Raw genomic sequence first — 27,553 nt, 5'->3', positions numbered from 1 at the left:
CTTCGGCAGGCTGAGGTGTTGTGGCCCTTCCCCATAAGTTGTAAAGCTAATTTGTACAGGGAACACCTACCTAACACTACAATCACACACTGATGTACTCAAGGGAAGGCTTGTGTGCTTTCAATGGCCTAACCCTCTGTTTTCTTAAGCCAAACACATAGCTGAGTCTAATTTCTAATCTATGAGGGGCTGCGGGGATAAAATGATTGGCATAGTTTTAGCTTCAACATCACACTATACATCATCAAAACAATCTTCGTCTTCTCATTCTGTTTAGAGACGTGTTCAGGTAGAGAAGCCAGAGGCTTTCACTGGGATGTCTTCCTTCACTGCCTTTTCACACTGTTTTTGAGACCGGTTCTCTTACCTAGTGCTTGCCATGTGGGGATGGTCAGCAAGTTCCTATGGTCTGCCTACTTATGTATCCTAGCACTGGGGTTACACAGAGTCACTTTTACCTGGGAACTTGGAATCCTCACGTATGCCATCATTTCGTACAACAAACACCATTTCCTCTAAGCTGTCTCCCCAACTCCTAACACAATGTTTAATCAATCAGTTAACTAATTTTGAAATATGGTCTCATTATGTAGTTTTTGCTGTCCTGGAACTTACTATATAGATCAGGCTGACCTCAAACTCAAAGACCTCACTGATTCGGCCTGAGTACATTAATGTTCGGCTTAAAACCATTTTTTAAATGGACGTAAATCAGAATTTTAAAAGTTTTAAAAAACTCTAAATTGAAGTTTTCCTTTATAAGAATACAACACAAATTAGTCAGTTATTAACCTATATAACTTTCGTAGCGCTAATTAACAACATTGTGTTTCAGTTTCTTCAATATTACTAATAAAGTATTTTAAAAATAAATACTAGTATATATTCATACATATATGTAAACACACACACACACACACACACACACACACACACACACACACAGAAATCTCTTTTGGTCCCCAGAGAATCTGTGTCTTATATCTCTAAGGTGAACCTCATGTTTCAAAATAAATCTTTTGAATTATACCATAAATGCCATGGCCATCATCTGTATTCCCATTTAAGAGAGAGAGAGAGAGAGAGAGAGAGAGAGACAGAGACAGAGACAGAGACAGAGACAGAGACACAGAGAGAAAGACAGTTGAGAAGATGAGGAACAGTCAAGGAAGACCAAAAAAACCCCATGGATCTGAAGATTACGCCCTACCTAAACAGTGCCATGCTGAGAAAACACAGAAAGAAAGAAAGAAAGAAAGAAAGAAAGAAAGAGAGAGAGAGAGAGAGAGAGAGAGAGAGAGAGAGGGGAAGGAAGGAAGGGAGGGAGGAAGGAAGGAAGGAAGGAAGAAAACGTTTGAAAGAGGAAGGTTAGAGTCGTCTTTGTTGGTAATGAGAACATCACTAAGTATAAAGGCTCTTTAGACCAATGGGCCTACTTTTTAAGAGGGCACAGGTAACACGTTTGAGCTGAAAGCAATACTTGTGTGAAAAAGAACCCACCATCCTCCCTACACACATCTCTCTGGGTGCAGTTATTGAAGAGAATGTAAGAGTTGGGACTCTGACACAAGGAGGCGAGCTCAATAGGAGAGTAAGCCCAAGGTACAGCAATCCTGTAAACAATGGATGCTCAAATGTGGTCTTGGTGGTGCTGCGACAGCAATTTCTTATATGACTTGTGATGGTTACAGAGGACAGGACAACGTTGTCACTGTGAAGTTTCTTAGTGACACAGCCACACAGTCTTATATATGCGCAGCCATCAAAGGAAGGAACATTAAATTGTACACTTAAAGTTACGGAATTAAAAAGGTTCAGTTTTACAACTTGGTCTTTACTTTGGGGCTTAGGAGTTTCCATGTTAATAAAGGTGAGTGAGTTAAGAGCAATAAACAATAAAATTCACTTTTGTTAGATAATACTAGAAGAAATTCTAAAAGCTGATGCTGAATTCTTTCATTTTATAAGTCAAAGCCCAGTGAGACAACACATGCTTAATGATGCTGCCTAATTAATCTCCTTAGAAAACAAGTGACTCACTGCATCACTGCAGATCCCTACCAGGCAGCTGCCATAAGGGCTACTCCGTCTCACAGGCCTGGGTGAGCTTATCCTCTTTGTCTTGATGCTTTTATAAAGTTCCCATATTACACAACATCTACATTAACTTTACCTCATTTTTTCATATACGTCTCTATATATTACTGAGGTTGTTCCTCATAGCTTCTGTATGACAAAGGCAGAAGATACAATAAGTGCCTTATTGTCTGGCATCAATAGGAGAAGAAGCCCTTGGTCCTGTGAAGGCTCATTTCCCCACTGTAGGGGATGCCAGGGTGTTGAGGTGGGAATGGGTAGGCGGGAGGGGGAGCATCTTCATAGAAGCTGGGGGAGGGGGTATGGGACGGGGGAATTGGAAAAAAAAAGAAAGAAAAAAAAAAGATACCCACTTTCTCCAGAAATGTAAATATATAAACTGTCCAATAAAAAAAAGAGAGAAGTGTCTTGTTCATGATCTCACAAGTATCGAGTTTTTAAAATTGTCATTAAGTCTAAACCTGAAATAATATACCAGTGTTTTATTGATTCAGCAATGATGCCTATACCATTTTTTTTTCTCCCTAAGGAATACAGAAAAGTCACTTTTAGATAACGAGGCAGGCTTACTGAGAGTATGAACTTGTAACAGACATATATATATATATATATATACATACACATACACACACATATGTACGTGTATGTGTAAATCAAACCACTAATTTAGGTTTCATACTACCTGCTAAAATTTTACCTGCCAAATGAGAGGATATATAATAAACATTAGTTTACATTAGAAAAACCCCTTCCAGGGTACTTAAGGGTACATACCTATTTTGTAACAAATGACTTAAATATCTTGCTACAACTTGGGGCCAGATGATATCATCCCAACCAAAAAGCTGCATTATTGATATAACTGGCTGAGGCTGAAGATCTGGTGGTGCTGTGTTTGGCATGTCCACTGCTAGCAGAGTAAAATCTATATTTAAAAAGAGAAAGTTCAGGTAAGACATTTGCAAATCTCCCCGCCTCGCCTTGAATTACAAGGATTTAAAAAAAAAAATCCCAATTAAAATGTAACATTAAAAAAATGTAATTTCAGTTTAAGCAACTAAATTCATATTGTCAAATGTAAACACCATTTAGATCTCCGAAAAGGTTTCAAAGCATCTAGTTTAGTAATATGATTACAGATATGGCTGCTTCCAATCAAACCAGTGGATTTTATGAATATGCCTCTATTACGTAGAGACCTAGCTAAAAGTATTTCCTGTATCCACTCTTCTTTGATTAAGTTAATTTACTTGCCACGCACCACAGGCATTCATGCTCTCCGCCCATCCCAACCATTCTCTTCTATTAAACAGTGATCTATGATTAAAGATACCCACTGTCCGCCCTTTCCTGTGCCCTTTTAAGGTTGTCGCAGTACTTTAAGAGGCTAACACAGAAGGGTAAAGGAAGTCTCCACAAAACCCAGAGAGGAAAACTGCACTCCTCTTTAGATCCTGTCTGGAGTCACAGATGGAAAAAAAAGAAAAAAGAAAAAAAAAAAGAAAGAAAGAAAAAAAAAAAAGATACCCACTTTCTCCAGAACCCACAATCTAGAAACCAGAGTTCTTTAATCATGTTAAGGAGATAACTTTCCAGAAGTCTGTCGGTTTAATCTGTGCCTACGCTCCCACATCAATGTCTCCAGCACTGGCCCCTGGGAAGCTCGCTGACGTGGCTGTGTATCCATTCCCTCTTACTACTGAATTCACACAATGCAACATCAACTGTACCGGTAACATGCTCTTGTGGTACAGCCTCCGGCTGCCTAGGATCTGTGACTCCCCAGCAGCCGTTCTGCATGATCCTATCTATATGGAATCCCTTTATTCCATGACTATCTTCCCCAAGACTTAAACACTCCCATGTTGATACCCAATCACTCGGGATTATCAATTATTATCTCTGTACAACTTCATTTTAAAAACTCCATCTTGAAAATTTTGCTTCACAGCTCCCTTCCTCTAGGACCCAAACTCTATCAATTCTTTGCTTACAACAAAGCTCTAATCATTTGATTTCCTATCTGTTTCCTATCTCCTCTTTCATGCTTTTCCTTCTTTAGGCAATTTGATGGCATGGTCCATTCTTACACACATTATACATTACTGTCTTCCTTTCTTTCCTTTGTCCTTTTGTTTGTTTGTTTGAGACAGGGTTTCTCTGTGTAGACTTAGCTGACCTGGCACTAGCTCTGTAGACCAGGCTTGGCTCAAACTCAGAGATCTGCCTGCTTCTGCCTCCAGAATGCTAGAATTAAAGGCATGTGCTGTTCTTGGAATGTGGGAGACTGAACCTAGGCCATGTGCATACTATACAAGAACTCAACACCAAGCTACATGGCTTCTGCACTATTTCCCTTCAACTGTTGCATTTCTTCAATCATCTTCAATCAGTTCAATGATTCTCTGAACTTACAAAAACCACTTCAGGACTACAGCAGGGGTGACTCAGTGTGGAGAGCCCTGGCTACATAAGCATGATGCCTTGAGCTGTAATCTTGAACACCCACACGAAAGCCAGGCATGGTAGTGCACATCTATAATTGTGGGGTTAGAGTGTGGTAATAGTGGGTCCTTGGAATTCACTGGCTGAGCAGCCTTAGTTCAGTGAGAAACCAAGTATTTTTTTTTTTTTTTTTTTTGGTCTTTTTTTCGGAGCTGAGGACCGAACCCAGGGCCTTGCGTTTGCTAGGCAAGCACTCTACCACTGAGCTAAATCCCCAACCCCTGAGACACCAAGTCTTAATAAAGCAGAGAACTGTAGAGGAGGACACACAGCTCCACAGGTGCAGGGACTCCCAACCCCATCACCACACACCACACATGCCTCTGCCCATCTCTGTGATCTGGCTGGAATACATGCATGCCCTTAGTACACACCTTTAAAGTAACATTAGTTTGTAGAAGTGAAAATTAACTGAGGGGTAAACAAAGTGATGAATCAGAGAAAGATTTAACAGATGACTCAAAAATAAGATATGCCCAACTCTCAGGAGAAAAGAGAGAAAAGAGAGGTGACTTAGAAGAGCAGCACTGGGAGTAAGAGTGGAACTGAGTGCAGAGCAGTTCAGATGAGTGGAGGTCAGAGGCAGTTTGGCCAAACAGATCAATTCAGTGAGAAGCTGAGAGAAGCCAGAGTCAACCGGGCAGCTGGGAGAGGACTTTGAGCCTGAACAGCTGAGTTGAACCAGCCAGCCAGAGCTCAGAAAGAACTGGAAGAGGTGAGCTTATTCAGCAGGGTGCCTCTGAGAAACAATCACATCTGGTAAATAAACGTTACTTCTACAGCTCTCCACCCTAGTTCCCACAGCATCACACTCTCTTGGTTTGCCTCTTACCTACATTCCTTTACAGTGTCCTTCCTTGTTTCTCTTGAGCCGCAAATCTTCACAGAAACACACTGTGAACTGATTCACAGTGTCCTCTCTTCATCATTCTTACACTAATAACCATCTTAGCCAGTTTCTGGGCTTCAAAGACTATTTACCCATGGGTAGTATACAAACAAACCTCTAGCTTGGATCTCTGCTGGGAAGCCTGCTTATTATATCCAAGTTCTCACTTAATGTATTTAGACTTTAATGAGTACCTTAAAACAAACCAAAACACCCTAAGAACTTAAGAATTTTCAATTTTCTGTCATAAAATAGTTCCTTCATAATCTTATAACAGTCAATTGCTAGTTACTCTAGACACCTTTCAGGAATTATTCTGGTTATATTACTTTATTTACTTAATAAATATCAGTAGGTCTACCTTTCCTTCCTTTAGGTCTGACTATTTCTCACTATCTACACTACAACTTTAGTCCAATTTGGTTGAGCTGTTTGAATAATTTTCTAACTGCCTTATTTTCCTCTTTGCTTCCCTTTATCTCATCAGCCAGAACGACTATTTTTCATCTTTTGAAAAAACACCAACAGCTTCTAATCTCCACGTCAATGTGAAGTCTTTCCAACTGCTCAGAAGGCAGAGGGCAGGCTTCCCATGCCGGCCTCTCTCTTTCCCATTCCACCCAAGTCTGTGTCATCCCTCTAGTTCCTTAAGCACCGTGTCTCATCTCCCTTGAGTCACTGCCTCCCTGAGCACTCCATTTAAACCCTTCTCCCCCTGCCCTATTTTAGTTTGTTTTTGCTGGATGTGGTGTAGCTCGTATGTAATCCAGACTCAGGAAGCTAAGGCAGCAAGATCACAAATCCCCAAAGCCGGGGCAACCAAGCAAGACTCTCATAAACAACACCAACAAATGATTCTTGGCCCCACCACTCACTAGATCACAACTTCTGTGAGAATGGGGTATTCTGGTTTGTGGTGGTCCCTCTAACTAGTATATCCCAAGTACACGCAAAAGTGAGAATTTAAATAACTTTTTCTTAAGTGCAGGAAATCATATTCTGTCAACCTAAGTCTATTTCAACTCAGAAATATATGTCATTGGCTTTGGATTGGTTTGGCATTTACTTTTAGAACCTAGGACAGCATCAACTAAACTAATGCGAAACTAACACTTTTGTTGATGGTCTCGCATTCTGGATGACAGAATAAATTTCAACTTACTACCAATATGTATTATCTCAGATACCACACTAGGTGGAAAACATGACCCTGCCAGTCTTCTGTCCGTGTGTGTAGAAAGTCTTTTGTACTTTGTATAAAGGGTGAAGTGCTCCAAGATTTTCAACTTCTGATCTATTTTTTTTATCATTCATTCCTTCATTTTTAGCTCATCTTTCTTCATCCCAGAATAAAATAAATGCTGATTTAGACCATAGGGACTTTTGTCACTGTTGTTTGTTCAAAGCATTACATTTAAATATATTTTAAAAACCCTTTAAATGAACTCTATTTACACATATGCAGTGATAATACAAATCTCTTATCTATTTATAACGTTATATTCTTAGAAGAAAAATATAATGACTTCTTGGGAAACTGGAAAATGTCCATATATTTAAAATTTTGCCTAATTGTACATGATTCCATGAATGCCTAAGGACATGTCTTTGGGTCAACAGTCAACATAAATAAAAATTATAATTCAAAATAAAATCTAGGTGAAGCCAGGACACTAACATTCTAAGTATACCATTCCATCCTGAGCTTACTCTTAGTATTAAAAGGTTAAATTTGTTTCTTTGTTTTTTGTTTTTATACAAATTATATTTAGTTAACTGCTATAAAGTATGAAAGCATATTACTAACTTACCTTCCAAATAATTGTGAGAATAACAAGTTTGTGAACTTCAGTGTATGTCTGAAAATTACCTTTTATTTTTAATAATCAGTTAATTTTTTTTTTTTTTTGGTTCTTTTTTTCCGGAGCTGGGGACCGAACCCAGGGCCTTGCGCTTCCTAGGTAAGCGCTCTACCACTGAGCTAAATCCCCAGCCCCCAATCAGTTAATTTTTAATGAATAAATATATAAGCCAAACACAATTTAAACATGTTATTTGTCTCATCATATATCACAAGGACTGGTGAGAAGCAAGAGATAGAGGGAAATACTGACAAAAGTCTGCAAAGGGAGAAAGCAATTGGCAATGACAGTTAATGCTGACCTGCAGCGGCATCTGCAAGCTGGGAGAGAGGCACCACTTGTGTCATTCTCTGACTCTTGAGAAAGGAAAAGAAATGCCTCCACAGTGCACCGGCGACGGCAGCCAGGGGGCGCTCTTTAGCCGATAATGAAGACTGCAGGATCCGGTCCACATTCTCTCTCTGAAGTTCCTGACACAATTGCTGACGGATACTCCTAAAAAGAAATAAAAATATATCTAACACTCAAGAAATGAAAGCAGGCTGTTTTTTAAGACTTTTTTTTGTTTTTCACATTTATATCCTGTGAAAACTGAAGGAGCATTTGTATAACTGAAACCTTTCTGCCAAGGCATAATATACTTCTTATTATTTGAAGGATGATGAAGAAGGCATATCAAACACCATAAAGTTAATGTTAATTACTAATGTCAACCATTAATTATATGCTTTTTAATATGTCAGATCTAAATGAGAAACAGGCAACTTCAGAATGAGGATCTGCATTTTACAAATCAAGTATGTCAAGTGATTTAACTTAGAATCTAGGCATAAAAATAGTTTTTTAAACCATTTTCTCCTGAGGGTTTTTCAACACAGACATATTGGGAAGAAGGTAAGAAGAGCATTTGGTTTAGGTATTATATTTCCAATTGAACATTTTTCTTGTGTAAAAGAGCAGGCTTTGTGCTGGTATATAAAACTATGGGGACGATCTTGGCTATTGGAGAAGAGGATATCATTTTCACAGACAATAAAACATTCTGTTCATTAACAAAGCATAATTCAATGCTGTCTTAAATTCTGATTTATTATTAATTACTGTTTGTTAACTTAAAATTTAAGCATCTTTGGAACCTAAGAAACACAGTTGCAGTAAATTGAGATTACCAGACTATGAAAAGAAAGAACTATGAGACTTCTCAATGATTGGGAAGAGAGGCATTTAGAAAGCAATCCATTCAGAAGCAAATAAAATGTCGTGTTAAATGTAAAGTACAGCTATTTTCTGTGTGTGATTCCATCAGTGCCACACCATCCTGAAGAGCAGAAGTAACTGTGGATTATCATCCTTCTATTTGCGCTCTTCTGTTACACAGAAAACAAGAGATTAAAAAAAACCCAAAAAACAAAAAAACCCAAAAAACAAAAAACAAAAAAAACCCAAAAAAACAAAAAACAAACAAACAAAAAAAAACAAACCACACACACACACAAAAGGTCCAAGGCTTCCTTTGTCAGAAGCTGTTTCCAACTTAGGAAAGTAATCAGTACTTTAAAATATAGTTAATTCAAAGGTAGCATTCTTGATCTTTTAATCAGTTTGTTCAGGACGTGTACCTAAAGTAATTCTACAAAGTGGTTATAAGACCACATCTTGTGACATGACTATATACCCAGGAGCAAAAATTCCAAGTAAAAATTACATAATATTAAGAGCTTCTATCCCTTTACATTGGATTTCTGCACATCATGGGACACCACTTAATCTTACTAAGAGTATAGAAAAAGTGTACAAATGCCTTGGGAAAGGATATCTAGCAAGCTATTCTCATAAAAACAAACAAAAGCTAAGTAAGTATCTGTTATGTTTTCCATATAAAAATTTTCCTGAGATGCTCTCCATTTACATTAGAGGCTAAAGACCAGTTTGGGTCCTGTAGCTTAGAATAAAATGAGAGACTACTAGAATTCTTTGGCAACTAACTCAACTGCCCCTGATAACACAGAAAAGATCAGAAATACTTTCATGCACTGAAGTCTAACCAAAATAATGACTATTTCTCCTGAGTTTAGTAGTTTTTTTTTTTTAGGTATACTGACTTTAAAGAATAATAAATAATGTATCACTCACTATTTCTATATAAGCCACTTTTTACTCACTAAAACCTACACCCAAGGAAGGAGTAACACTTCTAATCAGTTTCTACCTGCAAGCTTCCCTACTACTTTGCTTGCTGGGCACACCTGTAATCTGTGCATCGAGGAGGACAAAGCAGAGGCATCATGAGTTTGAAGCTATTCTGGCTACACAGCAATATCTTACCTCAAAACATGGGGAGTGGGTGGGCGGGTCAGTTTTCCAACCCCCTCAAGTAACAAAGCAAAACAAAAACCTCAAAATGGATTAAAGCATTATATATAAAACCTGAAACAAACTATTCAGTCGAGGACACTGAATAGTCAAGGAGCTTTAGAGTAAGACCCCCACCCCTCCAAAAATATAGGAATGCAAACATAGACAACTGGAATATTAAACTAAAATGTTGTTACCACAAAGAAAACAATCAACTTAAAGCACTTAGAATCAGAGAGAAAATATTTACAAACAACACATTAGTCAGGAGATAACATGCAATCCGAAATCTTATTATTAACAAAACAAAAATCACTTAAAAATATTTCAGATATGTCTCAAAAGACCACATACAAATAGCTAATGGGCATATGGAAAATACTCAATATCAATAGTCATCAGAGGAATAAAAACTAAATCCGCAATGAGCTATTATGAGATGACTCCATTCTAGTGAAGAATGGCTATTATCAAGGAGGAATTGCAGGAGAGAAATATAAAATGGATTTGAAAACACATAAGCGTGGATGAAATTCTCAACAGTTTTTTAAAGTTCTATTAGTAAAGAATCTCTTTCTGCTAGTAATTTCTAAGACAGGGAAAGGTATTGATTAATGTAAGTCTGTATAGCAAAATTCAGTTTTGTTTTGCATGGACCCTTACATCTCCATGATAGAGAGACATAAACTATGTTTATACTAAGAGTGCATTCTGGTTTTAAAGGTGGTTCTGGAGATTACAAAAAAGCAGGTAATGAGCACTGGTGAGAATGTAGAAACATAGGAACCTTTCTACCCTGTTGGCAGGAGTGTCTTATAGATTAGTTTGGTCATTATAGAGGTTCCTCAAAAAATTAAAATGGAAACACCATATGATCCAGCAGTCCCAGGCCTGGGCACGAATCCAAAGGAAATGAAGTCTGGATGTCAAAGAGACATCTGCACTCCAGTGTTTACTGCAGCACTACTTAACTATACCCAACCAAAGGAATCAACCCCGTGTCCACCAAGTGAGGAGTGGAAAGAGAAAATGTGATCTACAAATATCAGAGAATCTAACTCAGCCACAAAAGAACAAAGTTCTGGGTCTTCAAGATGGCTTGGCTGGCAGAATCCTCCCAAGTGTTCCAGCTTCAATTGCTGTGATAAAACACTATGACCAAAAGCAAGTTGGGAGGGAAAGTGTTCATTTGGTTAACACTTCCACACTGTAGCACATCGTTGAAGGAAATCGGGATAGGAACTCAAAACAGGGTAGGAATCTGGAGCAGGGGCAGAAAGAGAAAACACAGAGGGGCGCTCCTTACAGGCTTGCTTATCATGGCTTGTTCAGCCTGCTTTCTTATAAAACCCATAATAGGGTGGACCGCCACCCACAAATCACTAAGAAAATGCCCTACAACCGGATCTTATGGAGGAAATCTCAATTGAGGCTCCCTTCTTCCAGATAACTCTAGCTTGTGTCAAGGTGTCATAAAACTAGCCAGCACACCAAGCAAGTTTGAGGACCTAAGTTTGGAGCACTGTCTCCTACATAGAAGGCCTGGGTAAATGATCATGCATCTATGATGTTAGCACCAGGAAGGGTGAGACAGGAAGATCCCTGGAACTTGCTGGCCTATTAGACTAGTTGAGTCAGCCACCTCTAAGTTCAGTGAGAGACCATGCCTTAATTAAAATGGAGAGCAACTGAAGACACCTAACGCTGACCTCGAGTCTTCACCCATGCATATTCCTGTGCGCCCTCCTGCCTCCCTACTTCTTTCTTCCCTCAAAAATAATGAAATTTTGGACAAAGAGGAAGATACTAAGTGAAATAAAGCAGGTACAGGAAGAAGAGTATAAATTCTGCTACGCTATGCAGTGTAAGATGAGCATAGACAATAATTATGCATTGAATATTCTAACAGTAAAGAGGCTGGCGACATAGCTCAGTGGTAGAGCACTTGCTTAGCACGCACAAGGCCCTGGTGTTAACCCCTACTAGTACCCTCATCCCCAAAATAACAATCTACTGTGAGTTTAAAATACTCTGAACATTTTACCATAAAGAAAGGCTATGTATCTGAAGAGAGAGGTGCTTGAGCTGACTTTACCATTTTATAACATATACATGCATAACATGTTGCCCCACAAGATGTATAAATGCCATGTTTTGACATGTCAACTAAGTAAAGAAAACCCAAGAGCCATGAGATGACTCATTACAGAAGATGAAGCTGGCAGCGGAAAAGTTAAATAATACATCCAAAGTTCACATGGCTAAGGGCTGACCATATTGAAACCTAAACCTGATGCTGAAGAGAGATGCTTCCTTTCCACAGTAACTCACAGCATACAGGTTTTTAAATGATTAAACATTAATTGTTGTTGCTGTTTTTCCCATCTTATGCGGACTAAGGAAATTTCAGCAAGAAAGGAAAGACCTAGGAGAGACAAAGATGGCCCTGAGCTTTGAAATGCCAAGGGCAATAGTAGAATTCCATAATAGCTAAGACTAGAAAAAGACACATGTACTCAAGGCAATATTGAGAAGGACAACAAATATGACCCACCTTTTACCTCTGCAGCAAAAACTGATGACGCAGCAGGAGTATCTACTGGTTACCTCAGGGATATGACTCAGAGATCTGAATACATAATGGTAAAACACAAACCATTATGTAAATACCTGATGCTGCCAGAGTGTATTCCTTTCAAGGCAGAGTGAGCAGAGGAAAGACAGGGTCTAATTAAAGCTGAGACACTGACCCCCACAAAAGCAGGAGAAATGTGTACCACTGAGTACTGCAGACTGGGAAAGCAGACTAACCAGAACATGCTAATGCGCCTACTCAGTCCCCGTCCCGAGAGAACCACGGAGAAAAAGAATGGCAAAGCATCAGCCATTGTGGACGCTGAGTCAAATATCTGCATGTAACCACAAGTTCAAAATACCTGTGCAATCTCAGGTAATTTTTAAAATCAGTTTCTGGAATGGAAAACTAACAATAAAGGGTTAGTGAAAGTGGAGCATTAGAAATCGCGGGCAGCTCTTTGCCCCATCTACTGCAAGAATGAAGACCATTCTCAGCAATCAGACTGTCATTCCAGAAAATGTCGACATCACTCTGAAGGGGCACACCGTCAGTGTGAAGGCCCGCAGGAGAACTCTGAGGAGGGACTTCAATCACATCAATGTACAGCCGAGTCTTTGTGGAAAGAAAAAGAAAAGGCTCCATGTTGACAAGTTGTGGGGTAACAGGAAGGAACTGGCCACTGTCAGAACCATCTGCAGTCATGTTCAGAACATGATCAAGGGTGTGACACTGGGCTTCCCTTACAAGATGAGGTCTGTGTATGCTCACTTCCCTATCAATGTTGTTATTCAGGAGAATGGGTCTGTGGTTGAAATCCACATTTTCTTGGGTGAAATTTGGGCAGGTTCAGATGAGGACAGCTGTTGCTTGTTGTCTCTCAAGCCCAGAAGGATGAATTAATCCTTGAAGGAAATGATAATGAACTTGTTTCAAATGCAGTGGCTCTGATTGAACAAGCCACAACAGTTAAAAACAAGGATATCAGAAAGTTTTTGGGTGGCATCTATGTGTCTGAGAAGGGAATCGTGCAGCAGGCTGACGAGTGAGACTTCAATTTCCTAGCTCCAGAAAAAAGATCCTGATCACGAGTACAATTTGGCTCTTTGGGCACCATGGAAGAGTTATATATTGGAAAGAAAGAAAGAAAGAAAGAAAGAAAGAAAGAAAGAAAGAAAGAAAGAAAGAAAGAAAGAAAGGAAGGAAGGAAGGAAGGAAGGAAGAAAGAAGGGAGGGAGGGGGAGGGGGAGAGGAGGGGAGGGGAGGGGAGGAGGGAAGGAAGCATGTGCACACAGGCAGTAAAGGAAGTGCCATCACCAGGGATGCAACTGTGAAGGAAAATACTATTCTAACTTCAGATGCCACAGACATTTTTAGATACTTTCTACCTACTACCACCATCAGTGGAAAAATGGGAAGGTTTTTGCTGCCTTAAAGGTAAAATCAAAACCAAAAGATATAAATTTCAGCAACACTTGGAAATTGCTTTGAGTAAAAACAGTTTTCATGTAGGTTAAAATAATTCTGTTACACACATGTAAATAATTCTGATACACACATGTGGAAGAATAATAACCAGATCATTTTACATTATAAATGACGAAATATAGTATCACAGAAAATAAATGTGCCAAATGTCAAGTTACTCAAATTGCAGCTTTCATAGTAGAAATAATAGCAATACCTAGCATTTATTAGCATTTACTATGAGCCTTGTATTATGTCAACTATTTTATAAACATTATTTCTCATCCTGTGAAGCAGAAACAATTATTATTCAAATCTTAGAGACGAGGAATTGAGACTAAAGGAGAATGTGCTATGGAGTTGGTTATGGCAAAGCTAGCAGAGCCGTGTGACCCTGGAAGGAATGACTTCCGATTCCTAGTCCTGAGTCAAGAACAGCGCTAATGGTTGTTACAGACACCTAACAGGATTTTTCTGAAAAGCATGTAAGCCTTCAGAAGTATTCATAAGTCCACGCTCACACCCAGACTCTTTCAAAGCCACTATTCACACAGTTTGGAAGCTTCATATTGAGTTCTGCCGTCTCGACTCGTTTCTCACAGTAAAGAGATGTCGTTACTCAGTTCCCCTTTCCCCACATTCCACGATCTCCTTTCTTGTTTTCATCTGTCTCGATTCCACATGTCTCATCAGACCCCAACCACACTGGAGTGGCAACAAATGCGATCTGTGGCTCTTCTCTGCATTCTTCCCTGGGAACTTAGCAGGCCTGTGCTGCTATGGTAAGGTCTGCCTGTGGTAAACTGGTCACACAGTGGACAGAAAGAAAATGAGGATCCCTAATGAGCAACTCCCTTAGATCCTTTTCTTTGCTTGTCCATTTCTGCTTCTCTATACAAAAATAACAAATAACCCAAGTTCCAAAGTTTTAAAGCTGGAAATTACTTTAAAAACTATCTAATACAGCAGTTCTCAGTCTGTGGGCAATGACCTCTCTAGGGGTCATGTAAGAGCCCTGGAAAACACAGATATTTACATTGTGATTCTTAACAGTAGCAAAATTAGAGTCATGAGGTAACAGCGAAAATAATCTTATGGTTGGGGTCACCACAGTATAAGGAAGTATATTAGAGGGTGTCAGCTTGAGGGGTGTTGAGAACCACTACCTGATACAATCCTGTCTTTAAGAACTGGGAAGTGGGGAAGAGGGAAGCAACCTCAAATGCCTCTAGGTAAACAGAAACTCAGTCTCTGCCGGTGAACTAACACAGTTTCAGTTCTGTTTAGAAGGCCTGTGCAGGCCACTGATGAGGCACAAGTGATAAACGAGAGACCTGGCTTACAGACCCAATCCTAGAGTACTTTACAAAGCAGAGTTTTGACTGCTTTGAGCCGGCGGATTCTACAGAGAAGCAGTACCAACTATGAAGTACACAGTGACATTCAGCAGATGACCTGGGGGAAATAAAGGGCTCTGCGGTGTGTAAAGAAAAATGTGTAAATGAAAATGTCTAGGAAGGAGAACAGACGATGACCTAGAACTTGGAACCCAGGTTTTCATCCATTACACGGAAGTATAAAGTCCCATTATCATCGACAGAGCCGGTAACCTAGGAAATAGGTGAGAACAGTTTGTAGCATGGAGAGCGAGACGGTTGTAGCTCAGGTATAACTATCGCTTCAAGTCCTCGGGAGTGCGATTTAGAGGCAGGAGACATCATAGAAAAAGTACAGACCTGGACACAGACATGGCGGAATATAGAAAGCTATTTCTTCATTTCCTCCAATTATTACATAAATCTTACTTAAAAATTAAATTAAGCACTCTCCATTTTTGTTGTTTCTTGGCCACAACATGGGCATAAACATTGGGTCTGATGAATTTTATTGACGAGTACTTTGTAGAGTTTAAATTAAAAAACAAAAAATTGAGGAACTGTTATCATTAGCCAGCAATTCCAGACAACTTACAACCTCTGTACTAGGCCTGGTCTAAGCAGATGAGCTGTAACTGCTGTTACTATCCTTATTTTACAGAGAAAACTCTAAGTACAGTGTAGCACAGAGCAGACTACTCAGCCCATGTGCAAGAGAACAGAACTGGGACCTGTGCAGTCAGAATAGATTCCATGTCCCGAATAAGAATCACTGCTCTGTGGTTTCTCCAATGCCATTTTATGATCAGCGTTCTAATACTGTACTTATTTGTATACAAAACGTTTAAAGTAGTTACGAAGTGGAACGTGAGCAAATCCCTGTGAGATACTAGACGCAACACTGCAACATACCAAAATTTAACATTCACGGGGATTGTAAGCTATGTTATAAGGATCTCAAAGGTCAATGGCGACTGATCACTTAAGCTTTTGCTAGGGCCAAGTGACTTAATGTGCAAGGATGGAAACATCAACACAAGAAAGAATTACAAGCCCAACGCTGAACAATGAATCAAGCATGCCCACGTTTCTGGAACTGTGGATTCCTGGGTTCACGCATGACTGGCTCTGTTGCTTTTGGTAGGGGATGGACTGCCATGTCACGGTTGGAACACGAGGCACAGGAGGTCTGCTCTCATGGTGGTCAGAGGCAGAGAGAGACAGGCCCTCAGTGAAGGGGCAAAAGCTCTGCCATACACTTTGGGGTACACTTCAGATCCTAACTTCAGCAAAGCACTATGGTAATATGCCCTAAGGTTTCATGCAGCAACACTGGCTGAGTACTTACAATGGGTGCATCCCCACATGAGACAGGGCAGCAGATAGATACTAGGTTAGCGATCATATGAGGTGTTAAAAAATGATGGTAAGAATTCTGCATAAAATCCAAGTGCATGATAGGCTACTAATGTAGAAGTGTAATTTATATCTTTAAAAAAAAAAGTGTAACAGCACAGAGGTTAGAGAGAAAAACAACCATTTTGACTATTCTGGACACGTTTATAGTAGCATTAGAAGGCAATACAGTAAATAGAAATGCGGTACCATTTGTTCAATGATGTCAATCACTGGCTGAAATCAGAACAAAAAAAAAAGCAATGTTTAATTAAAAACACATACACTTTGTCTAGAGGAGAAGAGTGAATCCAGATACCAGAACCATGCTTTCCAGCGCTGAGCTCACAAAAACACTTCCGTGTCTAGTTACAGGAAACACTTTACAGGGTGCTAACCAGCATACATAATGCTTCCATTCAAAGAATGTACACTTAAGATATACACAAAGGACTATGACCTTAAAAAAACTAGGGGTGCAGTGAGTGCTTCGTGGAGAGGAAATACCAGCACTATCATCAAAGTTGTAGTAATTGAAAATACTACAGAAAAGGTCAAGAAATTAAAAAAATATAAATAAAGTAACAGGAAATTCTGCACTGTTTAGGGCAATGGCTCTCAACCTTCTTAATGCTGTGACCCTTTAATACAGTTCCTCATGTTGTGGTGACCCCAACCATAAAATTATTTCATTGGTACTTCATAAGTGTAATTTTGCTGTTATAAATTATAATAAATGTCTGACCTGCAGGATGTCTGATATGCAACGTCCAAAGGCATCAACAACCCACAGGTTGAGAACTACTGGTCTAGGGAATTACCAACAATTCAGTCCTAACATATGACAAATGGTGGTGGCGAGAGGCAGAACTTTAACTGGAATAATAATGGAATGCAGTGCACTATGCTCACCAGTTCAGGCTTTTCTGCTACCAGATACTGTGTGGTTAAAATTATAAAAACAGAGGGTAATCAAATGATCACTTCTATGAGAGATCCTACAGTGAACTGCATGTGTCCTTACTAAAATACTGTTGTGACAATAATCTTTGGGATTTCAAAAGTTTGTCTCAAAAGCTGAACTTAAGTAAACAAGTCATCAAGGTCAAAAAAAAAAAACAAAAAACAAAAAACAACAAAAAAAAAAAAAACCCCAAAAACCCCAATCAACCCAGACAAACAAAACCACCTTACACAGCCAACATCATGCTGCACATAAGGATTCACACTTAGACATCCTGCTAAATGAAAAGGCTAATTTTGCTATGCTGGCAATGGGTGCTCTGTACTACATGGCCTTGAGTTGAATGAATACATTTCTCTATTATTATCTATTTCTGTTATTTTGTCTTTGTGGTAGCAGTTTAACCTATGTTTGTATGTAAACTCTAGATATTGTACTATAAGAGGTTTCAACCAATTGTTATGAATGAAGACAAGCGATGGTTAGATGAAGTTCTATGAAATGTAAGAAACTGTTAAGGAATATGATATTATGACGTGTAGACTGCTAAAGGAAACCCCCCAAACTATCATCACTAGACCATGGCAGCTCATTTCTAAATGCTTTAGACTGTTTGTTCAGTTAGGCACTCGATTCCTATGAGCTCATGCTCCAAACTTAATGGCAAGTAAGGTAATGGGTGAAAATGGCAGAGATAAGACAACAGCCTTCTATACAAAACACAGAATCCAGAATATGACAGTAGTAAGGTCACCAGTGGAAAACAACATGGATCTCCATTCCTTGGTTGGAGGGCAGTCATGAGTAAGACCGTTGCTGTAGGGTGTGCTGTGGGCAAACAAGCTATGAGGAATATGTGCAGACCAGAGGACAACTTTGTAGAGTTGGTTCTCTGCCACCTCTATGTGGGTTCTAGAATCAAAACATGGTCACCAGGCTCGTGTGCCTAGCTAGCTCACTTGTCCTTTGTGCTGGATAAGAGATGCATTCATCTTTAATAATACATCTGAAACATAAAGGGGGAGGCTTTCAGGAGTTTAACGACCTCAGGATTTTATGCCTGAGAATAAATGCGCTGCCTACACAGATGCTAAGGAAATGGGAGATGCTGAGCAGGCTGAGGTCGTTCCAGTCTCAAGTCAGGACAAAGCACGGAAAACAGCTGCGGAAAATGAAGCGCTCAATTCTTTTCGATCATGTGATCACTGGTAATTTGAATGAAGTCATCTCAGGAACCAAATTAGGTAAATATCCCTTCTGGCCTCACCAGCCAATTGAGAATTTAAAATTGAGTTCAGGAGGAGGCTTTGGACAGACCAGCTGTCTTATAAAAAATAAATGGGACTGTGCTTTGTTACCCTCTAATGACAAATGTGATCATTCCACTACATCTTTAGCTGACATGCACCATGAGGGAACATGGTTTGCTTCATAAAAACTCAGGAGTCATTTCTTACATTCACTGAATGTACTCAAATATTTTCAGTCACCTATTATACAAATAAACTCTGTTTCTGAGACTTTTCCTAATTGGTGGGAATATATTTCAAAAAAGAAAAGGGTCTAATGGTAATGTCGACTAATTCTTAACTACATCAACTAAAGTGGCCCTATTGCAGTAAAATTTGCTCTATAATTTATCTTAATGGAATGGGTGTATCAATAAATATTGAAAATGTCCGGTCTCTTTTTCCTCCCTCCATTTAAATCAAATCCAATTCTATGTCAACAGATTGTATGGAAGTATAATTACAATATCCAATGCAACTAGGAACACAGTGTCCTTTGATAAATAATTTTCTAAAACCTCTAAAGCATTCTGCTTCCTCAGTGCTTCTCTTAGATTCAAGAAAACCAGTAAATTATAGGAGACACTACTGGCCACTGCCAACTGTTAATGGATTTAAAAACCCTATCATCAGATCCAACAGTGACAAGTAGTTTGGATTACAAGTCAGCCAAGTAGGAGTCAGAAAGAACATTGTGCTGCTTCAGAAAGGTTTGTATCAAAAAATGTAGGCAAATTCTAGTGAAAATAACAATAAAATCACCAGTGTGATATAATGTCTAACTAGGGCATATAAATAAGCTTTACCCATCTATAATCCCTTGAGATTAGGACATTTTATATGTGCATAAACGCTGACAGCTCTTGTCCCTCTTCTACCTTCTTCTAAGCACAAAGTAAATAATTCCTCATAATATACCAGTCCAATTTCTTTTCTCCCTTGACTTTACTTCTCTACTAGAGTACCTATTGTTCCCCCCAAAAATCTAAACATTTAATATTCAAAGTATAGCAATTTAAATTTAACTTGAATTCTAAACAGAAAATATGAAAATTAAACATATGAATTCAATCTTCATAAAAGCACCTCAGATTGACTTATAACGCATTTATATTTAATTATAAAGAAACTTCACAATTTTAAATTACTGTTATTCTAGACACTTAGTTACACAAACACTCTTTACTTTTACTGCAGTCCTTTACGAGAGTGGAAAGGATGGGGAGAAAGCTTTCCTAAAAGATTATCCACTAAGTCAATGTGCTGTGAGGTTTATTATAAAGCTCTGGGATTAGGGTCGAGAGCCTCAAAGACTTTTATTATATCACTAATTTCCTTTTATAATTCCTCAGCAAATGAACCTTTTAACTGCTTCTGCATGCTTAAGGCTTGATATATGTTATTTTTGCAAAGTAGAGGTCATCTGCGTAGAACCAATGAAAGCATGAATCTGTAATTTTAAAGCACCCATTTCATGATACAAGCAAACAAACAAACAAACAAAAACGTATACACTGAGGAAAGAAGTACTGAAGTGGCTAGGCCTAGGGGCACGCATCTTTAATCCCAGTACTCCGGAGGCAGAAGCATGCGGATCTTTGAGTTCAAAGCCAACCTGGTCTACAGGGTGAGTTCCAGGACAGCCAGGGCTACTCAGAGAAACACTCCCTCAAAAAGGAAAACAAAAACAAAAACAAACAAAAAGCTGAAGTATGAAGTGAAAGGTCTGTGATGAGTGGAACCAACTACAAGATCACCACTTGAGCATGAAGGAATAACACTTGAGAGAGATTCCAAGGCACAATAGATGGAACTGAAAAGGTATGTGGGCTTTACTCGCATCCTGTAAATATCACCTAAAAATATAAAAACCTAATCTATCTGTAAACAAAAAAGTTAAGTTTCATAAAGTTTCATGAACAAAGTGAAATACTTGGCAATATATTTTTCTTTTCTGGAGGCAGGGTTTTTCTATTTGTAACAGAGGCCTGGCTGTTTTGGGACTCACTCTGTAGACCATGCTGACCTCAAACTCACCAAGCCCCACCTGCCTCTGCCTACCAAGTGCTGGGATTAAAGGCATGCACCACCGCTGCCCAGCTCACATAGGTATTTTAAAAGTGTCCATTATTACAGTTGCAATAGGACACCCCACTCCCCACATTTACTCTTATGAGAGACAACTGTTTACAATGACTTACTGTTCACTACTTCTGATAAGGCTTAGAACATTTGGAGGAAAGTTAAGTTTAGTAAATATAGAAAAAGGTAATACACGATAATGTTGCTTGCACTGCTCATAATTATTCTGAAAGGAAGAGGCTTAATTATGTAGATAACTAGACAATAATAAGGTATTTCCAAAAGTCATCCTTTGGCGAAAAATCAGCAGTTGTCTTTGTGAAAAAAGTAAATATTGAATTAACAGTTTGTTCTCATAATTCACTGTCTTGCAGAACATGAGGTTAGGCTCCAGTCACCCCTACGTTTTTTAGTCTTCCGGGCATCTGGTAATATAGACAGTGAAGCTAATTTTCTGTCATTCTAGAAGAACTATTGAACTGCTAAACTTTTATCATCATCACCTCTGAAACACAGTAAAAATCACTGTGAGAACCAATGGTTTATTAGATGGAACCGACCATCAACAATGTCAACCGTGCCTGGTTGTATTAACAGGAAAATGTTTTACGAGTTCCCCTACTCGGCATCAATTTAACTCTAGCACCAGCTATGCTGTAAACTGTGAGCATAATTTATATGGTGACCCATGTGTAGAAGAAGCAATATCTAGGTGAAACTTCTCACAGCCTGACAAAATGCTTTGATTTGCACCATTCAGATGATTGAGCAAAAAGTTTAAGCAATCACCACCAACAGCTTTTATCTCCAAATGCGCTAAAAATTTATTACTGAATGAGTGCAACCTATTGCTTTGGAGCCTGGCTTGATAGAACAGGAATGATTGGATAAATATTACATTTCAACTGGTACACATCTTGCCTATTAGGTTAAATATTGGACAAGCTCTGTGTTTAAGATAAGTATCAGTCTAAGCTGATTCCATCACATAGTACATTTTGAAAGTCTCCAAATGTTTCCATAGTAACATTTTTTTTAACGTGCATGTAGCTGAGGATACATGTTCCTTACCAATTAGGAGAAAGAAAACCTAGGAACCTCCGTACTCTTCTTAAGCAATCTATTTGTCTTTTACTTAGCACTTGCAGTTATCAGTATTTACCATCTACTCCTAGGTAGGAAGTGTCCTCTCAAACTGGAAGGGACGTATACAGAGCTTAGCCACACATCCTATATAAAAGTTTGTCATTCTGGCCTTCAGAAACATTTGAAACTACAGTTGATCTCTCGATTATGAGATTATAACGCTTGGGACCCGTTAAAACACCAACCTTGCTAGCTCCTTGATTTTTCAGGCACGTGCCTCTGTGTAACTACAATCTATCAGATTACTTAGATGTGAAATTTTTCACTTAAGGCATCCTATCAGTGATCAAAAAGTTTTGAATTTTGTTATATTTTGGACTTTTTGGATGGCCAATTTACAGCATAAATTTCATACTTACAGCTTCCCCAGTATTTACTGCTACAGATTAAGTATTCATGTGACAACTTCTGTTTCCGCCTATCTGAGAATATATACCTTTAAAGGTAGCACTGGAAGAGGTGCTGGGGAGATCTCCCAGTCAGTAAAGTGTTTGCTGTGCAAACATGAAGACCTGAGTTCCATTATTTACATCAGTGTAAAAGAGCCAGGCAGAGTGCCATGCCCTTAGAATGCCAGTGCTGAGAGTGTGGAGGCAGGAGGACCTCTGCCTTGACAAACTAGTCTGCCAATCAGCAAGCCCCAGGTTCCGGTCAGAGACCTTGTCTAAAGAATCAACGTGGATGGATCCTGAGGAACAATGTCTGAATGGCATCAGGTTTCCACATGTATACACACCCATGGGGACACACACAGACAACGGTGAGTGACTCTAATCTGTAGTCACTGAGGACTTGCTAGGATTGCTGCTATGAAGCTTTTAAATACCACTTTAACATCTGGGGAAGGGTCTGATGTATATAATCTTCAATGCCTTTGGGCTCCTGATCACCTACAGTATCCTTGACTAAACTGATTAATTTGGTGTTACTTTCTAAATTTTTCTAAATTTTGCAAGGTAAATATTATTTCTAGTTTGATAATAAAAAATACACTCCAAAGGTTGAGTAACATGCGTAAAAACTAGAAATCGAGCACAACAGAACAGACCCAAAGCATTGTCTAGTATGAAATATCTTTGTTGAAAATCCAACTATGTTAATTATATGTGTAACATTTTTAAAATATCAGATTATTCACTAAAGGTTGTCTTTACAATATCCAAAGTTACTGGCTTATTATTTGTTAGAGAAATATACTATTAACCAAGATATACCACTATATAAAATGATCACTCATTTGTGGTAAGTTTTATTTTCTATAATGAAAGGTGTATAACCCAGCCTGGTGGGTAATACAACAAAATAAAATATTCTGTGTAAAATGGATATAAAGTGAAAACTTTTAGTTAGAAATAAGCTACCTCACATTCCATTCACAAAGTCATGTTGTTATATATCACTACTAGAAGACGTAGTATTTAACTTTCAATGCCTAGCAAGATCTTTTAAACTATTTTTCTTTACTTGTTCTTTAAAACTCGAAACAAAAAAAAAAAAAAAGTCCCACTTGACTAAAAACACAGAACAGGAAGGCTGTCCCTTTTAGGGTTAACAGATGCTTTTTGTAAGATTTTAGGTAAGATTAACCTTTTGCTCACAATAGGAATGGTTATTGGTTTTATTTTTTCACTGTCTTTAACTCAGGTAAAAATCAATATAGAGCGAGACAAAGGGCTCTAGAGGGTCTGGCAATACCAGCTTTTGGTTTGGCTCCTGCACAATTCTACAGCATGCTGAGGCTGGGAAGGATTAGCCTGCTTGTGTTGAGTAAACCGATGATACTCAATAAACAGTTTCTGTTGTAAACCCCTTAGGACGTGCAAAGCCACACTAGTTGGCAATAGACCAGATAAGCGGCAGAACCAGCTGTAATCTCATTTAGACCTGAGCTGATCCTCCTGTCCTTTCATTCCACAGGATCAAAGCAAACCACTGAGGAGGCAGCTGTATTACAGCAGCCCAGCTTGCCGGATGAGGCAAACATTTCATAAATTCCACTCCTTCAAGCAAGTCTCTACTAATCTACCCAGAGCTAGGACAATCAATGAATTTCTGAATTCATTAGACTGGTCATTATAGGGTAACCACTTTCTCTTTGGAAAACACTATACATCAACTTTACACAAAGGCTGCTACTTTGACCATCCTGTTTTTTTTTTGTTTTTGTGCCCCCTTCCCCGGAAATGCCTAAATGTGCCTCAATAATATCAAATACAAATGGTTTAAACTTCATTAGTTCATATGATGCTAAATTTCTTGATATAATATAATCGAATACCACTCAAATATGCCAAACTCATTACAGCACCTCCTTTGCTTAAGAACATGGGACATGCCAAAGCCTACTAACACTAAAATACACCGATGCTCAGAAAAACTTTTAGGAAAAGTTTTTGCGGTCCATTAAAGATGATTATTGAAATTTCTTTAATTATTACATAAAACAGAACACAATTTTTAATGCATTCATAATAATTTAAGTGTTAACCGTCTCAAATTATCCAAGTGTTTTGTTACTCCTACCTCTTTCAACGGGACTGATACTTTAGAATTTGATTTGACTAAGAACTTTTTTTCTTTAAAAAAAATGTAAATATTGAACGACGGACCTTTAAGGAGCACTCGCCAATTTCAAAGCCAAGGGAATAGTAACTGATGTTTAAGGGGTAGTAAAGAGGCAGATGTTAGACGATCACAAATCACTCTATAAACACTGAAGAGTACTCTGCTCTGCTGGGATAGGAACAGGAGCATTTTACAAGACCCAAGTACTGAAGTCAATGCTTCAGAAAGCTGCAGAAGTCCAGTGAGGGGACTGTAAACTTGAGGGTTTTGTGAGCATTTATGTTCTGAATACCACATCTTATTTTAACTGTCATTGAAAATATTTAAATATTCTTAAGCTCAAGTTAACAGGCCATGGTCTAGATTTGGCCAGCAGTAACTTAGCCTGTTCCTTCTAGTGCAAACTCCCACTCACAAAAGAAAGAAACCCGATCACTTTAGGGTTCAGATCCCCATGTTCTGCTGTATTGCTTCTCTGTAGACTCGGAATATTTGTTCTGCTTCTATAACAAATGGTGTAGTGACGAGGCTTCTACAAGAAAATGGAATGAGGAGTCTTAGCTCTGAAAACCACAGGCAAGAAAGCATGGTACACGTCAGTGTAGACAGCACACCAAAGTAATTATGTATTTTCTGATCCTTTAATGCTAGCAAGCCTTACATTTAGTTAGCCAACTTCTTTCCTCCATTCTTCAGATGTGAAAGAGTACCCTTTAACGTGATCACACAATAACAGTAAGAGTGAAAAATATCAAACCTTAACTCTTCTAATATTTGCAAAATCCAGATCCTTGTAGTAATAACATGATAGGAAACTGCAAAACTGTGTAATTATACTTTAATTGTATTGTGAGGCATGCATTAATCACAAAGTTTAAGTACTAAGCACAGAATTATAATAATTCTGTAAAACAAATTTAAGCTAGCTAAGTAGGTCAGAAGCACTAACATGCAACAGGAGACCTCTGGGAATTTATCAGTTAATGGCTATTTATGTGCAAATGAGTGCCCTCCAACCCTCCAAAATCCTGTGTAGCTGAAGGGTATTTCTGTTAACCAGGAGCACTGCTTAACTGCACAAGCATAAATTAAACCATTTTATTGGAACCATTTTTAATTCTTCACTTTCCTTTTCCACATTCCCACTCTTTCTAGAAGCACAATTTACAGAACATACTGAACAACAAAAGGGTGCTGAGCAGTTCTCCAATTCTTGTTTTGCAGGACATAAAAAATTCAAGTGAATGTGTATCTCTAATAATTTTTCTTAACAGCCCATTTACCTATCAAAGGTAACTAATAAGGGGGCAAAAGTTTTTGTAAAGAAGTGCCTTAAGTCTGAGCTTCTTAAAAGGAGAATTTAGTATTTAAATGTTTTCTGAAGGGAATATGCAATGATTTGGGCGTGACCATCGTTCATGTTGTGAAGGCTTACTTCCTGAATGACATGCTACTTTAAGAGATGGATTCTTGGGGCTGGGGATTTAGTTCAGTGGTAGAGCACTTACCTAGGAAGCGCAAGGCCCTGGGTTCGGTCCCCAGCTCCGAAAAAAAGAACCAAAAAAAAAAAAAAAAAAAAAAAAAAAAAAAAAAGAGATGGATTCTTCTTCAGGCAGGGCACAGGAGAACAAAGTTGGGTCACTGGGAGTGTGCACCGCAAAGCTATCTGGGAGCTCTAACTCCCTGTGTTCACTTCCTGGCCACCATAGTGAGTAGCTTTGTTCTGTCATACCCTGCTTCTTTACCCGGGGCTCAGAACAGACACTAGACAGACACCAAAGCAGCCGTCAACCGCATACATGCTCTCTCTATAGATGTTTTCACCAAGCACTGCGTCAGTGACCCAAAGCCAACATGGGACAGCAGAAAGAAGAAAAAAATTCAATCTGATATAAATATGATCAAAAACCAGCAAGCTCCCATTATCTAGAGTTTTTCAGACAATTAGTACGGAGATGATGATGAAGAAAAGAAAACCTGGGCAGCGTCTTTCAGGTCTTAGATGGAACAAGCTTACTGAAATTAGTTGTAAAAGATTTAATTTTGTGGTAAATTATGTTCCAAATTGTGCTAATACTTTCTTGGAGCTCTTTCTACCATTTACTCAAAATAGAAATAATCTAATGCTAAATTAAAGACCACACCAAGAGATATCTTTAAAAGTGTAGTATTTCACAAAACAATGCATTTCAGCTCTTCAAAATAAAGACAAAAAAGGGAATGTTTATGGAAATATTTCACATCAAGAATTCAGGCAAGGTAAGTTTGCAGCGCACTCCAAAAAGATGAGAAGAAAGGTTCCAATCATCTTTCCCTAACTAACTGTCCACTAACTATGCTAACAACCGTCTGCTGTAAGTAAATTAGAGCAGAGGAAATGATTCTCAAGTCAGCGTTGGATTTTTGTGGTTTAGAAACAAATCACTGGTAGCTTCAGTGGCACCCAGTGCTATACTGGACAATGGCTTTTACCTATAAAAGAACAACAAAGCCGGTCTAAAGCCATGTGATAAGTTCAAATGATTCACATAAGAATTAAGATGCCCTGCCGTCCTAAAACATGTTACAGGTCACTACTTTAGAAATAAAAATATTAACTACAAAAACTTAAATTGTCACACAAATAAAACCATCAATAAAAGGCCACTCTCCTATCTCCACCTCTCGCCTATTGAAAGTGACAATGGCCACTGCAGGGCTCGTGTGAATACCTATCTACTTCTCTTTGGTTTAGAGCTACACAGTGGTTGCCTCAGTTTCCTATCAGTGGCTGATTTTCGGTCAGACCCCTATGCACTGCCCTAAGTCTTAATTAATTTTGCTAGGAAATAAATGGGACCACTAGATACATAGCTTGATGGAGTATCAAAGTTAAGAGGTAGATTAGATTACTGGAGTATCTACATGAGTGCACACATATACACACAAATGTATGTGATACTTAAAAAGGAAAAAAAGAAATATGAGAGCATACAAGTCAATGAAA

General features: G+C 38.6%; 1 protein-coding gene and 1 non-coding gene across 3 annotated transcripts in view; one reads left to right on the top strand and one right to left on the bottom strand.

Moving 5' to 3' along the window:
* The window catches only part of Mms22l (MMS22-like, DNA repair protein), a 115,946-nt gene that overhangs the window by 24,621 nt on the left and 63,772 nt on the right, over positions 1-27,553 (bottom strand). For both annotated transcript variants that reach the window (XM_087548841.1, NM_001135780.1), the window contains 2 exon segments: positions 7,655-7,848; positions 2,872-3,022 (listed from right to left, as the gene is read on the bottom strand). In XM_087548841.1, the coding sequence (XP_087404967.1) occupies positions 2,872-3,022; positions 7,655-7,848 (345 nt within the window).
* LOC148005706 (small nucleolar RNA SNORA26) lies at positions 3,450-3,569 on the top strand. Its single transcript, XR_015621572.1, has one exon. It is a non-coding gene; the product is annotated as a small nucleolar RNA SNORA26 (small nucleolar RNA).

The sequence above is a fragment of the Rattus norvegicus genome, chromosome 5 (assembly GCF_021556685.1).
Source record: "Rattus norvegicus strain SHRSP/BbbUtx chromosome 5, alternate assembly SHRSP_T2T, whole genome shotgun sequence".
NCBI classification, from domain to species: Eukaryota; Metazoa; Chordata; class Mammalia; order Rodentia; family Muridae; genus Rattus; species Rattus norvegicus.
This window is presented reverse-complemented; position numbering and strand designations above follow the sequence as displayed.